The 13,460-nt window shown below is 36.8% G+C and overlaps 1 protein-coding gene across 3 annotated transcripts in view; it reads right to left on the bottom strand.

Moving 5' to 3' along the window:
• Positions 1 to 13,460, bottom strand: part of NRG3 (neuregulin 3) — an 877,678-nt gene that overhangs the window by 38,511 nt on the left and 825,707 nt on the right. For all 3 annotated transcript variants that reach the window (XM_077822029.1, XM_077822030.1, XM_077822031.1), the window contains exons 5-6: positions 6,344 to 6,446; positions 682 to 808 (exon numbers count right to left, since the gene is read on the bottom strand). In XM_077822029.1, the coding sequence (XP_077678155.1) occupies positions 682 to 808; positions 6,344 to 6,446 (230 nt within the window). The remainder of the gene's footprint in view (positions 1 to 681; positions 809 to 6,343; positions 6,447 to 13,460) is intronic.

Genomic DNA, 13,460 nt, shown 5'->3' with positions numbered 1-13,460 from the left:
TCCCTTATTCCAATGTCTTTGTTCCTTTCTTCGCATATCTTTGCTCATTAAAAGTGGACAGTACTAATAGTGTGCGATTTGTGGGAAGTGGGCGGGGCGGGGGGGAGGAAGGGGGAAGACATCCTTTGGAAAGTGACTAGGAATGGAAGATAAATACTTTGGGATTTACCACACATGATTTCCTTGTTTCAATCTTTGTTTGTTTTATATATCTGATGCTTGTGGGATTGCATGTAAAATTACATGTCACTGGATTCAGATGATAGCTATGTACAATCCTATTTATGGACAACTAACCTCTTTTGGTTGTGGTCTAATATTATTTCATCTAAGGTCAAGTTCACAGAATGATCTGGAGTTTCTTCATTGGAGCATCATCTTTCTATTTTTTTTATTTGGCCTACATGCATACATTAGTTCCAGCTTTTGGAATTATTTAGAAACTGGAGTTTACAACAACAAATCCATAAAATCTTCATATGCCGAACAATTTGATTCTTAATACATTATACTGAACCGTTTAAAATCAGTTGAAAGTAAACTAAAATATCTTTTCCCCATTCTTCTACCAATCATGGGTGTGAACTAAGGTTCACAGTAATAGCAATATGCAAGTCTGATGCTATCGACACCACAAACTCAGCCAGACAATTAAGTATTGCAGTTGGCAAAATTACTTACATTTTGCAGCTGGACTCGGCTTTGTGCCATGGTTTCTGATTTTGCCATCATGCTGGAAGCATTAAGGCTATAGGTTTTCCCATTCTCTGTCTCTTTCAGCTGTTCCTGAATTTGTTTAGTTTGTTTCCTGCAGGCAGAAATACAGTTCGTATAGAAATGCACTTGTTTTCTCCATTACAATAACTGTGATACTCTTATAGCCATGCTCCCTCACCCCCAGCCCCCGCCTCATCTTGTCTTTCATCAGTGATTCTAAGAACTTTAGGTAATTAAATACAGATAGCTCCTAGTGGATTAACAAACATGTCAATCTGGTAGCTAATCTACCAGTGTCTCCATATATTTCAATGCAGCAAACATTATCCAATGAAGTTTAAAGCAGGGAAGAAAACGGATCCTGATTTTAAATGTATATAAATGTATAAAAGTATATTATAATACTGCATTATAATATTAAACTAGATACTGGTATTGTAGTATTTTTGTAAAAAAATAGACATCCACTGTGCATTCAACATAGCTCACAAATAGATTTGAAAGACTGAAGAACATGTTTTCATTTGTAGCAGAGATTTTTGGCCAAGAAACCACTGCTACTGCCGATTTATTATGAAAACTGCTATAGGATCTTTGACTTTTACCTGAAAAGCATTATAGATTTGATCCTGGTTTAATGACTTTAACAGTCCAGTTTTCCCCATACACCCAGGAAAAGCACTGGGTATGAGCCCAACTGGCAACAAGACAAACTCTTGGGTGGGACTTAAACTTACAACCCTATGTGCTAGAGATGCAGGACGCTACTAGCTGAGCCATAATGACAAGCAATGTTCAGCATACAATTACAGATTTTATTACTGAATTTCTACATCTAGTGCCATACTGTACCATCAATCTGAGTCCTAAAAGTCAGTACATCACTGAGGATGGAATGCAATAATCTGCATTTTAAATATTTCTTTTATCTTTCGAATGCAGACAGCCCAGCTGGGCAATGATTATTAGCTGGAAACATTTGGCCTTTTATCTCTGTGACTGTTCATTCAGTCTTGATAAGCTACAGAGTGACTCCATCAGACTTTAAATTACCCATAAAAACTAATTACATTTTTTTTTTGCTACAGAAAATAGTATACACAGCTGCAGGCAGCATTCTATGGGTGGCCTTACAACGCCTACATTGAGACAGCTATGCCGGCATAGGCCCCTTGTGCAGATGCAGTTGACACCAACAGAAGGAGTTTTTTTCTGCCAGTGTAGGAACACCACCTCCCCCAACAATGTTAGCAACATCAACAGAAGCTCTCTTCCATCAACAGAGCTGCGTCTACACTGGGGTTTTGTCAGCACAGCTGTGTTAGTCAGGGGTGTGTTCTTCCACATCCCTGACAGTCGTGGCTAAGTTGACATAATGTTTAAGTGTAGACCAAGCCTGTCTAAGAGCAAGAACCATCCTTCACACCAGCAATAGCTTTGTGACAGCAGCTGACTGTAACCCCAAATTTGGAAGAAGCTAAGTATTTTCAGTAAGGTGCTGAACTGAAATAGAAAACCCAGAGGGGAGGAAATACGATTTTCTTCCCTTTTTGTGTTGAAATATGATGTTTGAATAAAAAACTCCATCACATTTCGAAAATGTTCCACAAATCTAGTACTCAGTGCCCTCGGACGCCAACACTTTACATTAAAGGTCCAGTTTTAAATACCGTACAAAGGGTTAAAAATTTATTAACAGACACTATAAACATTTTACAAATGTGAGTAGTATGTGTGGTAGGTAATTTAAGCTCATTAGTAGAAGAGGTTATAAACCTGGGTTTCCCATACAGTGAGAATTTTTGAGACTTTGACATTTTTACCATCCCAAATGGGATGAAAAGTTGAAATCTCAATCTTTTTTACAAACTGAAAATCTGAAAAAAATTCAGACCGGATCAATCATAATGTTTTAATCAATTCTAAATGTTTCATTTCTATTTTGACCTTTTTCATTTGTTTTTCTTTTACTTCATTTCCCAAACAAAAAGTTGTATTGAACCAAAAAAATGGAAGTTTTTAATTTTGATAACATCAAAATGGGATGGTCCAATGATTTTGAATTTTTTTTTCAAAAAAATTTCAAAACAGAATTTTCATGAAAACCAACCCTTTCCTACAAATGATTTGGATTTTGATGAATCAACATATTCCAATGGACAAGCATTTCAATTTCTTACAAGCCAGGGTCAGAAGCCACCTACTCGCTTGTTGGACTCTATAACCATCAATAAACCATTTATTAAAACATCAATATGATTTGTTAACTTTTTATAAACTATTTATAAATATATTCATATATTTATAGTCATATAAAATGTGACCTAAATAATGATAGCCAAACCACTTACCAAAAGTAGCACAATATGATTAAACTTTTGGATAAAAACATATAATTGTAATAATAATAAACAAAAATAATAAAATTTTCATTTTTATATTTACAGAGAGAGAAAGAGAGAGAAAGAAAGAAAATCTGGTGCTTTCTTTCTGTATGGCCATGTTTCTTCACTCTCAGTTATCTAAACACACAGGGATATTCAGCTAAGCTCTTGTAACATTTAACATTTGGAATAAACTTAATTGAGAGTCTAAAGCTTATTCACCAATCAAAAATTCTCTACTATTTGACATTTTCATCCTATTTTATGGATATGGAACCTAGAGTTAATTATGGGTTTGTGTATATTAAATTCCAGTAACAAGTTGTAAGATGTACTAGAAACTATAAAAGCCAGAAACAGCTGGCCTTGGTTGGTTACTACTTAAAAGTCATTAGACAATTAAAATATTTATTTTTAAGTTTTTATTTGCAAAACAAATGGGTCTTCTTTCTATTTTTCAGATGTTCTGCTAATAGATGGTATAAACTGCTGTTATTTCTGCCCTTCCGTAAGAAATGATCATTCAAATCATCAGTGTCCTTACAAATCAAAATGCTACAGAACAGTCCAGATTCTGTTTGCAGTAGTCTCCCTCTATGTTTAACCCTTAAAATACTTCTCTGATAACCCCCAAATGAAGACTTGGAAGGACAGATTGGCAAATGAGAGTCCTTTAATTCTTCTGGCAATGTATTTTAAAGATTTTGTTTTGTTTTTAAATATCTATATTGAAAAGACATGGAGAGATATCATATGAGGCCAGCAGCAGGAACTGTGTAATAGTCAGGTTAAGTAACTCTAGATTTTATTCAAGGAAATATTATTTTTTCTAACACTATCAGAGATTCTCTGAGACATAAGAGGTGAGGTAGTATCTTTTTATAAGACCTACTTCTATTGGTAAAAGAGACAAACTATTGAGCTTCACAGAGCTCTTCTTCAGGTCAGATCAGAAATTCTCTAACTTTTAGGGACATTTTGATTTTTTGGACATGCCATATTTAAATCTAAATATTACCCTACATATAATGATATATGGTCCTAGGGCTCTGAATGTGTGGGGAGGGCAAAACAAGGGAGCGCCTCTGCTGTGTCTGGGGATGACCCTTTCAGAGGAGGGGGTCCCTTGGGTTACCACTAATGGAGGTGAAGCTGACAGTGTGACTTCAACAGAGCCAGGCGACCAGGGAGTAAGAACAAATCCACAGGAAGTGAAGAATCAGGGTGTTGGCTGCTTCCATGTATATGTCCCTGTGGCTAGAGTGGATCCTCCAGGATATGCTGGTTTTGGAGGAAGGAGTCAAATCCACAGTGCTTCTAGCCATCAAGGGAAGAGTTTGGACAACACTCTGCAAGAACTCCAAAACATACAGGGCTCCATCCAGCTTCTCCAACACTGACCAGGTCTTTGGGGAATTAGGGATGGCACTCTGGCTGGTGGGCTTGGTTTGTTTGTGTGGTGTACAAGGCCTCTGGGAAATGAGACTGTAGATAGACACACCATTTACATAGGATTTACAACACCAAATTCCATGTAAGGTATATAAGGGCCCCACTGGAGCAACTTGCTCTGGACACCAACGAAGAATTAAGTTCATTCACCTGCAATCAGCAGTAACAGTACTATTCCATCTTCCCAATTCTCTCCAAACTTCAGATCCCAGATCCAGGCACAGACACCTGTTCCTTCCCCATCCCAGCTTTGCCCTTCCCAATCCCCTGAATCATGATTCAGATTCGCAAGTCTGTGGACAAATTGTAGCAACCACAGCTCCCACACATAAGTCACCATCCCCGCTCTTCCCCATGAACTGTAATGGATTGGAGTGCTGTCTGATCTAGATTCTCACCATCCTTCCACAGTGCTGCAAAGGGGCACACACACAGTTAACTAACTGTTTATGTGTTTTGTTTTGTTTTTTGAGGAGCGAGGCATGTTTCTTTCATTGTTCCCATTGGCTGTATGTACGTCCTTCCAACTCAGCATTTAATTCCTCTTTCTCTCAGCATCCATTCCATGATGGAGCTGAATTCTCAATCCCACCTTGGAGGGATGGCAATTCCTTGCAGATCTGAAATACGAGCTAAACCTTGCTTTCTATGGCAAAGCCACATGCACTCACAATTTTCACTAGGAAAAAGTTCCATATGAAAAGAGGAGCTGGGAGAGAAAAGTTCCATTTCTTCTCCCACTATATCCATCTGACCAACACTACATTCAGACTTTGGGTTCAAGGCATACTTTGGAAAAATTAAGGTAGCAAATCAGAGTGAATGGGCTTTGATGAAATTTGAACCAACCTCAGCCTTCACCTGAAACTCAAACCAAAACTTTCTTGAGGTTTGAAAAACCTTTATTAATCTTTACTATTATTATTTTTTCTATTTTCATACAATGCTTGTGCACTTCCTGATTTCATCTGAAAACAGAAATGACAAAACATCATAAAGGAGGCAGTTTTGATGAGATTTTGCAAACACAAGAGGTTTAGATAAGCATCCAGGTACATGTTCTGAGGTGGTTACAACTTAAATTAGACACACAAGAAACAATATTAAAAGATGATGGTCGAGAGAGGAGGAGAGAAAAAAATTAAACAATGGAAAAGAGAATACAGATGTTTGGAAAGCATTTTATTAGCAGGGATGGACATTGTATAGGCTACTTTTATATATTTTCTTGCTTGTTACTATGTTATTTAGTTAGATGAACTGTTCACAAACTATTGTCCACAGAATGCTCGTGATCTATCGACACTTGTTGGTGGGCTGCGAAGATGTAGCTGTATATGTCTGCTAATTATGCTCCTTGTTTCCAGCTGACAGAAACAGAAGGGGAGTGAAGGGAGGGGAGATGAAATGAATCACAAAAGGAGGCAGTATGATTAACCTTTTTTTTTCTCCAAAAGGACAAAACATTTATTGCCCTATAATATTGCACTAGATTTACATTGGTGTAACTGAAATCAGAAACATCTTAATACTGAAAATTCAAGGAAGAGAGCATTTCCTGCTACTTCAAGGGAGACAAAGTCTGTTCTTTACTGATATCGGAAAAAAGAACATGTAGCACTTGTAAAGCCTAATTTTGTGTGTAGACCCGGGTACAGGGCCTTCTGAGATCACCATGGAGAAACTTGCTGTTCTGGACTCTCTTTAGAGACATTACCAGTTTATAACATGCTGGAAAGCCATGGAATAAGACAGACTAGACAACAAACATGAAAGATGAAGGCTCTTACTTTGTTTTGAAGTAGAACGCAGCACAGAGCATGCCCACTATGACTATGCCAAAGACGATACAGGAAATAGACAGCACCTGGCGTTGGTACACCTCTTCACTCTCTGTGGATAGTAAAATTGAGAATTATGATAGCATCAAAAACAATATTTGTGAAAAAAATGGTTGTCAATATTTTATTATTTTAACAAATAACAGACAAATCTCAGAGATTTGGGAGTTTGGTTCAGCTAAGCACTCAACAGTTTTGATGCTCCTCTGAATCTGTGGTCTAGAAAACAGTTAAGAAAATTTACAGTAATGTGGCCTCTCATGAGATTTCTTGCTAATGGTTCTCAAAGACACTGCAGAATATAGAATTAGAAAGACCAAGGACATTTAATTTTATCTGCGGTGTAAGTAGTAATTTCCAGTCTTGTAGGAATCATTCTGAATATCTCAGTGGTTAAAGAACCTGGGCCTAAAGACATAGCCAGGACTGAGCAAAACTTGTTAAGTTTCACAAGGCTCACTAGAATTCAAGCATTTTTCTAAACGAAAAATGAAGTTAGTTTTTTGTTTTGACTAAGTGGTGCTACTATCTCTTGCTCCCCATGTCATGCCCTGGATTCCAAGCTTACAAACAACATAAAACACTGAGTGATTTACAGTGCTATTTTTAAAAAAATCAATAGAGTTGGATGAAATCCAAAGACTGCTATGCTACATTGCACAGGGCATTACTTCCCTGGAAGCTTCTTAAAGTAATACTTGATAAACTTTATCATTTTCTAATTTATTTGAAAGCAGAAACTGAATTGAAATAAACAAACTAGCAAAACAAGAAAAAAAACCCACACACATCCATGAGTGCAAACATCAGCTGGTTAATATACAACTGGAGCTCCACATATTGAGGTTGATCCTTAAAAGTTAAGGCCTCCCCTCTCCTGGCTTTCCTCCTCCAGGCTGGCAAGGTGTCAAATAGCTTGGTTCATATCATTCTCCCTTAACATATTGCAAGAGAAGATAAGGGCACAAGCCTACAGGAAAATATGCAGATATAGAAATATCTAAATGCTAAAATAAGTTTTCTGATGCATATTGGGGAGAATTTTTTCCTTTACAGAGAATGTGACTTTTGGTAAATGAAACACTTCAATAACTGTTTTGATAATGTTTTCAATACACTGTGTCTCTTTTAAAACCTGCAAAATAGAAACAAGTGTGATATTCTGATTTTTTTTCAAGAAGATTTTTTTTTAATTTTCTGACCAGCTTATCTCCATAGACACATTTAATAATTTCAGCGTTTAATGGAAGTTACTTGTATTTTGCCTTGGAAGAATAAGTTCCTCTGTCATTTTTATACCTCTGGTTGAAATTGTAAGTATTATGGATGCTCAGTAAGGCATACTACAAGCAACGTGTGATCCATAGATAAACCCTGCTTTTCTTTCTGGGAGTAGAGTCGTTCAGTGCAGACTAACAGCAGTGTGAGTTACTAATAACGGACTCAATCATGCTACCCTTACATGTGTTGAGTAAGGTGTACTAAACCATGGAAGGAGTATCAGAATTGGGAGAATGGGAGTTTAAAAAACATAAAAGTGATTCTCTTTCGAGACAGTACATACCTAAAAGTAAAACCCTAGATCCATGACTTGTACATAATATCAGCTTAGTGATATATTATGTAGAATTGACAGAGCATTGCTAACTATTGAGGACTGCACACAGACAGCATTCCTCACAGTATAGATTGTTAGTTATGCAGGGGTCAGAATTTTAACACTTCCCTTCCTTGGCAACTCTATTGTGCCATTACTAACCACCTTAAATCTTAAACATGGCCATCTATTACTTTAAAGGCCTTTGCCTAGGTCCTTTTCCTCTTGGAAATAATATATTGTAATTAGGGCTATCAAGTGATTACAAAAATTAATCAGGATTAATCACGCTGTTAAACAATAATAGAATACCATTTATCTAAATATTTTTGGCTCTTTCAACATTTTCAAATATATTCATTTCAATTACAGCACACACTACAAAGTGTATAGTGATCACTTTATATTTATTTTTATTACAAGTATTTACACTATAAAAACAAAAGAAATAGTATTTTTCAATTTACCTAATACAAGTATTATCATGAAAGTTGAACTTACAAATGTAGAATTATATGCAAAAAAAAACCTGCATTCAAAAATAAAACAATGTAAAACTTTAGTATGTACAAGTCCACTCAGTCCTACTTCTTGTTCAGCCAATCGTTCAGACAAACAAGATTCATATGTCCCTTGATGCTTCAATCACCATTCCAGAAGACATGTGCCCATGCTAATGATGGGTTCTGCTCGATGACGATCCAAAGTAGTGCGGACCAAAGCATGTTCATTTTCATCATCTGAGTCAAATGCCATCAGCAGAAGGTTTATTTTCTTTTTCAGTGGTTCGGGTTCTGTAGTTTCCACTTTGGAGTGTTGTTCTCTTAAGACATCTGAAATCATGCACCACACCCCATCCTGATCAGATTTTGGAAGGTTCTTCGGATTCTTAAATCTCGGTTTGAGTGCTGTAGCTAGCTTTAGGAACCTCATATTCGTACCTTCTTTGCGTTTTGTGAAATCTGCAGTGAAAGTGTTCTTAAAATGAACACCATGTGCTGGGTCATCATCTGAGACTGCTGTAACATTAAATATATGGCAGAATTTGGGTAAAATAGAGCAGGAGACATACAACTCTCCCCAGCAGTTCAGTCACAAAATTGGTTAACACTATTTTTTTAATGAGCGCCATCAGCATGGAAGCATGTCCTCAGGCATGGTGGCCAAAGCATGAAGGAGCATCCAAATGTTTACCATATCTGGCACATAAATACCTTACAATGCCAGCTACAAAAGTGCCATGCGAATGTCTGTTCTCACTATCAGGTGACATTGTTAAGAAGAAGCGAGCAGCATTAACCTGTAAATGTAAGCAAACTTGTTTGTCTTAGGTGAACAAGGAGTAGGACTGAGTGGACTTTTAGGCGCTAAAGTTTTACATTGTTTTGTTTTTGAGTGCAGTTAGGTAACAAAAAATCTATATTTGTTAGTTGCAATTTCATGAGATTGCACTACAGTACTTGTATGAGGTGAAGTGAAAAATACTATTTCTTTGATTTGTCATTTTTACAGTACAAATTTTTGTAATATAAAAGAATATAAAGTGAGCATTGTACACTTTGTATTCCGTGTTGTAAGTGAAATCAATATATTTGAAAATGTAGAAAAACATCCACAAAATTAATAAATTTCAATTGATATTCTATTGTTTAGCAGTGCCATTAATTGCAATTATTTTTTTTTGAGTTAATTGCATGACTTAACTGCAATTAATCAACAGCCCTAATTGTAATATAAATACAAATGCAAATATTTATTCTCTTCTACTACTTCTATTGCTCATTCAATGACAATTAATAAAGTGATTTAGTCAGATATTGTTAACTCCCATAGACTTCTCTCCCACTGAAATCTGAGATTCAAAAAGGAACAGTGATTTTTACATAAGCACGCGTCCACATCTACCCTCTTTATTCATCTAAATTCACCCTGGAAATACTAAAGTTCCATAAGAAATTGACTGACTTAGACAGGAGGACATTGGAAAATTGCAGTAAACCCTGTTCTCATCAGATTTTTTTGGTTTTTGTTTTGGCCAATTTCCAAACAGGCTTGGGTAAACTCCAGATCTGCATTAGATGTTGCTGAGCCAAACTATGTGTTTTACTGGTGCAAATATACATGAACATTGAAGCAGTGTTCTCTTTTATTACCCATTCCCACGGTTGCGTACATAGGTCTAATCTTGCAAAGTGATCCATACAGGCAGACCTTTTTTGGCCATTTTACAAGAGCGAGGCTATAGTCATTACTGAGGTTTTCAGTTTAATGACTCCCAGTCATACTGCTTTTGAGTAAATACCAGCTCTGGTAGATTTTGCTGAAAAGCAGGCTGTGTCCATGCTGCAGTATGTAGCTACATGTGTCAGTGAAAGGCTCTTGTAGCAGGGAGCTGCCAGAGCCTTTTCCCACTGCAAAGAAAGACTTCTGCAGTGGGCAGCTGCCGGTTCACAGTGAGGAACTATAGGAGCCTTTCCGCACTGGAGGGAAAAGTAGAAAGGGAGGCATAGCTTGGGCTAGTAGAAAGCTGTGTAGGGTACTATCAGGGTTCCCTCCCCACTCTGAACTCTAGGGTACAGATGTGGGGACCCGCATGAAAGACCCCCTAAGCTTATTTCTACCAGCTTAGGTTAAAACTTCCCCAAGGCACAAAGTCTTTGCCCTTGGATTAGGTAAAACGCTGCCACCACCAAGTGTTTTAGACAAAGAACAGGGAAAAGACCACTTGGAGTCCTATTCCCCCAAAATATTCCCCTAAGCCCTACACCCCCCTTTTCTGGGGAAGGCTTGACAATAATATCCTCACCAATTTGTACAGGTGAACACAGACCCAAACCCTTGGATCTTAAGAACAATGAAAAATCAATCCAGTTCTTAAAAGAAGAATTTTATTAGAAGAACAAAAAAAGATAAGAGAACAACTCTGTAAGATGAGAATGGAAGATAATCTCACAGGCAGTCAGATTCAAAACATAGAGAATCCCTCTAGGCAAAACCTTAAATTACAAAAAGACACAAAAACAGGAATACACATTTCCTCCAGCACAGCGAATTTACAAGCCAAAACAAAGAAAAACTTAATGCATTGTCCAGATAGATTATTTACTAACTTCACAGGAGTTGAAGGGCTTGCATCCTTGATCTGTTCCCGGCAAAGGTATCACACAGACAGACAAAAAACTCCCCTCCCCCTTCCAAATTTGAAAGTATCTTGTCCCCTCATTGGTCATTTTGGGTCAGGTGCCAGTGAGGTTACCTTAGCTTCTTAACCCTTTACAGGTGAAAGGATTTTGCCTCTGGACCAGGAGGGATTTTATAGCACTGTATACAGAAAGGTGGTTACCCTTCCCTTTATATTTATGACAGGTATATATCCCCAGTTTACTCACCTAAACAGTGCCTCACCGTCTACAGTGTTACTTACACCTGTGCTATGGGAGCTAGCTATGTAAGCACTCTACACACCACCAAAAGGAGTGTGCTGTGCAGACATACCCTATTACAATAAGTTTAGAAATGTAATAAAATATTATAACAACATCTCCAGATATGGCTCTCACAGGGGCAGATCTAACTCACATTTTGAGTCGAGGTTCAACTCTGTATTTCTTTTAACCAAACTGTTTTGCCAGTGTCTCCTTAATGCTTATCCAAACCTGTAGAAGTCTGTGGAACTGGGCATTAGGTTCTAATATCTTACCCAGACACAGTTCACAAATATACAATTTCCTTAGCCCCCTTTCTTGTTCATTTTTGAAATACAGGAATCACAACAATATTAGGCACTCTGCAGTTCTGTAGTGATAAACTTCTTTGCCATTAATGTGCTAATCTTAAAATCCTCACAGAGAACTTTCCTGTTTCTTTCGCTACTTGTTTCAGAAATTGTGTGTTTCATATGGATATAGTATATTATTGGTTCTGGATTACCCTTGATTATCACTACAAAAGGTTTCTTTTCCTCTCCTGTTGGTAATAGCTTACCTTACCTGATCGCTCTCATTAGAGTGTGTATGGTAACACCCATTGTTTCATGTTCTTTGTGTATATAAAATCCCCTTACTGTATTTTCCACTGCATGCATCCAATGAAGTGAGCTGTAGCTCATGTAAGCTTATGCTCAAATAAATTCGTTAGTCTCTAAGGTGCCACAAGTACTCCTTTTCTTCTTTTGTCAAAGGCAGTTTTCTCTCTAAGGAAAAGGCATTCCAGGGACTGAACAGTATCACCTTGCTGAAATAACTAAGTGAAAATGTTTAAGACCTTTGCATAGTAAACTTAATCCCCTTAACCTCTGATTTCTACTCATGCTGATCAATGTTTTCTTTTTGTTGTTGTTGTTTGCTTTCTACAGTATGTGTTTAAAGCCTGCTTATTGATTAGTGCTACTGCATTTTCTTAGCTAATTTTTTGGTACATTCATTAAATCTTTGTTTACGTACTTCAACTAATTTCTCTAATGTCTTAATATATTTCGTTAAATAAGATTCTATTCTCTATCATAGGCCTTGTTTTAACACCCTTTTTTATTGATATAGGGTTAGTCTGCATTTCTTTATGAGTCTTGAGGACCTTCTTACTGTTGTCTTGACTGAACCCTCATCATCATCCACAGCAGGTATGTCATCATCCTTCCTGGTTCAGTATTGAATAGGGTTCCCATAAGAACCCAACAAATAGCTACTTTAATCTTCTGGATGGATTAAGACTGAATAATGCAAAGAACCATTCCACTCCCGCAGAGGAAAAAAACAAGCTGAAACTGAGAGTGAGTGAACAGAAACTGAAAACACCCAATACCTTAAAAAGGAATAGGTTTGTATATACATTTCTGCAGTGGTCATCCTTAAAAGTTTATTAATTGCCTCAGATAGTTAAAGTACTTATTTTAAGAATTTTCAGTATTTCCTATAGTAAGTTTAGGAAATTACAGGGAATACTGAAAATATTTAAGAAGCAGCATGATCTAGTGGACAGGAAACTAGACTGAGAATCAAAGCTTTGGGCTTCTAGTCTAAGCTCTATTATGGACCTGCTATGTGACCTTGGACAAGTCACCTCATTTCTGTTTTCTTTCCTATCCTTGTTGTGTCATTTGAGATTGTAACATCTGTCCTCATCAAAAAAAGTTGCAATGATAATTTTTTCAATTTAAAAATGGGGTTTTGTCAACTTTTTTTTTTTTTTTTGCTTTTAAAATTATTGAAATAAAAAATGGGGAAACATGATTTTTTTCATTTATAGCACATCTCTCTCTCAACCTACCTCACTAGAACAGTTAGAGGAAAATAAAAAAGTTTAAAGTAAGAGAAAGTAACATTCTAAGTGAGAAAAATGAAAATTTTCACACAAAATTTTGAATGAAAACATTTTTTTTTTGTGTGAAAAACCCCACAATTTTTAACAGATCTACTTACTATATGTTTTCACAGTGTCTGGAAGAATGGGGCTCCAGTCATGGCTGGGGCC

This window comes from Eretmochelys imbricata, chromosome 7 (assembly GCF_965152235.1).
Source record: "Eretmochelys imbricata isolate rEreImb1 chromosome 7, rEreImb1.hap1, whole genome shotgun sequence".
In the NCBI taxonomy this organism is placed as follows: Eukaryota; Metazoa; Chordata; order Testudines; family Cheloniidae; genus Eretmochelys; species Eretmochelys imbricata.
Note: the sequence above shows the minus strand (reverse complement) of the source record. Positions and strands in the feature narration are given on the sequence as shown.